This window comes from Camellia sinensis, chromosome 12, assembly GCF_055761805.1.
Source record: "Camellia sinensis isolate YWXY chromosome 12, ASM5576180v1, whole genome shotgun sequence".
Classification (NCBI taxonomy): domain Eukaryota; kingdom Viridiplantae; phylum Streptophyta; class Magnoliopsida; order Ericales; family Theaceae; genus Camellia; species Camellia sinensis.
In genome coordinates, this window is record NC_138972.1 from 172,957,122 (window position 1) to 172,959,830 (window position 2,709).

Here is a 2,709-nt window from a genome sequence, read left to right on the forward strand (position 1 = left end):
TTGGATTGTCACGTTGTCCTGCCAGGAGGGCACTAATGGCAGCCTTGGTAGAGAGATGGTGGGACACCACCAACTCCTTTCATTTCTCTGCCACTGGAGACATGACCATGACGCCTCTAGACTTTGCTATGCTGACTGGCCTGGACATAGGAGGTTGGTCCATCCCCTATGATGAGGATATGGGTGAGTGGGAGGCCGCTTGGATGTATCTATTGGGGGCTCGCCCGCCTGTTGACAGGGTTTCTGGGAGAGTCCGATACACTTGGTTCTCTTCCCACTTCCGGCGGGCGGATATGGTGCCCGAGACTCCTGAGGAGACGGAGCAGTACCCCCTTGGTTTCCTTATGTTCCTCTTCGGGACTACCCTGTTTGCCGATAGAGGGAACACAGTCGGGCTATACCTGCTGAGCGCTCTGGTTGACCTATCACAGGTCAGTCGATATGACTGGGGTGGCGCCGGCCTGGCTACCCTTTACTTTTATATGAGCGCGACCTCCCGCGGGCGGGGAGATTTACTTGGCGGCTACTGGAGAGCCTGGGAGGTACTTTTCTGTCCCCTTGATTTACATTTCTGCTCTTCATTACTTGTACATTGCACACACAGCGCACTTTTACAGTCTGTATTTTGCTCTCAGCATTTCGGACTTACATTCTACACTGCTTTTCTCAGCTATGGGTCTATGTATACTTCCCAGCATTAGCCCCAGAGTTAGAGGTGGCAGGGCCCCCCATGACCCCATATTCACTAGTGTTCGAGGGCCCGCACCGGCCGAGACCCCGAGAGACCCTCATTTACTTGCGACAGTATTTTGACACTGTGCGGCAGTCGGAGGTACTTCAGAACTTTCAGTTCCTTTCATTTTCATCTTTGATTTGCTCTGTATATTCCCGATTTCTGATTGGTTTATGCATTTATCATCCGCAGATCACATGGCAGCCTTGGGCGCCCCTGGGTGATGGTCTCCGACTTCAGTATACCGGAGGGTCGGACACCTCCCAGTATAGGGTCCTGCTCGAAGGGCCGGTTGGCAGGGCATGGTTTCTGGGGGAACGCTTTCTGCGTCAGGTATGGGGGTATATTTCTCAGGATCCTCCCGCAGTACCCCCAGTCAGTATGCGGACTGCTGACAGGCTCTCTTTCTCGGAGGTAGTCGGCGCTATGCTGGGTAGCGATGCTTTACTATATCTCGAGGAGGGGGATTACGGCACTTACCGTCATACATATTTGATGCCTCCATTGACGGGAGCTCGTACCCCGATGACGAGGCCTGCTGGTATGTCATCCTCGGGCCAGGCCCGGGCTCGGGCTGCGGACGCCCCTCCCACCAGTGGGGCTGGTGCATCTAGAGGTGGGGGTAGACCGGTTCCTCCGATTCCGTCGACTTATCCTCATCCTAGATGGCCAGATATGCCAACAGAGTTGATGGCGTGGCAGTATGGGGCTATCTCTCCGACCCCGATCCCGCTAGAGCCTCCGATGCCCAGTGATCGATACGCCATTGATCCTGACTCACCGCTGGTATGCTCCATTGTTTTTCATTCATCATTCAGATGTTTAGACATTCTTTTGTTCACTGATGATTATGAGCTCATATTTGCAGCCGTCACGAGGGTACATGGAGGAGGTGGTTGGACTGGTGGCCACACTCGAGGGCATGGTCCTGCGGAGGGAGGCACAGTTGTCTATCGCGGGCATTCAGGTACCTTTCAGTTTTCTGGCATTTATCATACTTCTGATGACATGCTGATTTCTACTGCATCGATAGACTACTTGTGTAGAGCACATCTGACACACACCCCACTTGTACACTATATTTACATGCACCCACTTCACGTAGCCTTTGCTTGTATCTGCATCTGATGTATATATTTGGACTGATGTATTTGAATTGAACTCTTTGTTTTCAGATGCCTTCATGGTCCGGTCAGCCGCAGGCCAGGCCACCTGGGCCTCCTTGGGGAGCTGGGCCATCTGGGCCTTTTCAGGGAGTTGGGTCATCCGGGCCTTTTCAGGGGGCTGGGCCATCCCGGCCTTTCCAAGGAGCCGGGCCATCTAGGTCTTTTCGAGGAGCTCGAGGAGGGCCTGTCCGCAGACGCAGGGCTCACGTTGTAGAGGCAGAGCCTGATGAGGAGGAGGAGGAGGAGGAGGAGGATGATGAGGAGGAGGAGGAGGCTACCGACCGTCAGTCAGAGACATCTGCTGAGGAGGGGGGCTCCGGTCTTGGTTCGGGGAACAGAGGCGAGGCTGAGGGGGATCCTGAGGATGACAGCTCCGACTCAGACGATGATGATGGTGCAGAGGTTGTTCCGCAGAAGAGGATGAGGAGTGCTTCTCATTCCCGCTCCCGAGGACATTGATGCTGCTGTTTCCTGCTTTATTTTTCTTTTTGCTAGTAGTTTGTAGCACTTTGCACATTGTTAGGTAGTTTTATTTTTTGTAAAACTTGTACCTTTATTCATTGTAAAACATGATGGAATGAAACAGCTTTTGAAAAGGTGTTTGTACTTTAACTTTAGCATCGTATCGCATCATTTTATTTTGCACAAAAATGAAATTGAATGGGAATGTGCATTGTGTAATCACCAAGTCAGGTAGTGAACCGACGCAACAGACTAAGTAACTCAACTTACTAAGATATAACAGAACCTTAGGAAGTTTACAACTCAATAAGCAAAATACAACAGTGTTCACAACGTAAATAAACAAGA

At 51.6% G+C, this 2,709-nt stretch overlaps 1 protein-coding gene and 1 long non-coding RNA gene across 2 annotated transcripts; both read left to right on the forward strand.

The window, feature by feature from the left end:
- Positions 1-378: 378 nt before the first annotated feature.
- Positions 379-1,267, forward strand: LOC145804328 (uncharacterized). Its single transcript, XR_014345964.1, has 3 exons — positions 379-542; positions 671-832; positions 926-1,267. It is a non-coding gene; the product is annotated as an uncharacterized LOC145804328 (long non-coding RNA).
- Positions 1,268-1,613: 346 nt separating this feature from the next.
- On the forward strand, positions 1,614-2,495 carry LOC145804329 (uncharacterized). The gene is made up of 2 exons (XM_082898021.1): positions 1,614-1,700; positions 1,909-2,495. Exons 1-2 carry the CDS (start codon positions 1,617-1,619, stop codon positions 2,356-2,358), a joined length of 534 nt encoding a protein of 177 aa, XP_082754147.1. The 5' UTR covers positions 1,614-1,616; the 3' UTR covers positions 2,359-2,495.
- The last annotated feature ends 214 nt before the right edge of the window (positions 2,496-2,709 follow it).

What these genes read in the sequence shown, in the direction of transcription:
- LOC145804329 (XM_082898021.1), top strand. Translation starts at nt 1,617, where the DNA reads ATGGAGGAGGTGGTTGGACTGGTGGCCACACTCGAGGGCATGGTCCTG. An exon ending in TGTCTATCGCGGGCATTCAG is followed by an intron (nt 1,701 to 1,908) that starts GTACCTTTCAGT and finishes CTTTGTTTTCAG; the next exon opens with ATGCCTTCATGGTCCGGTCA.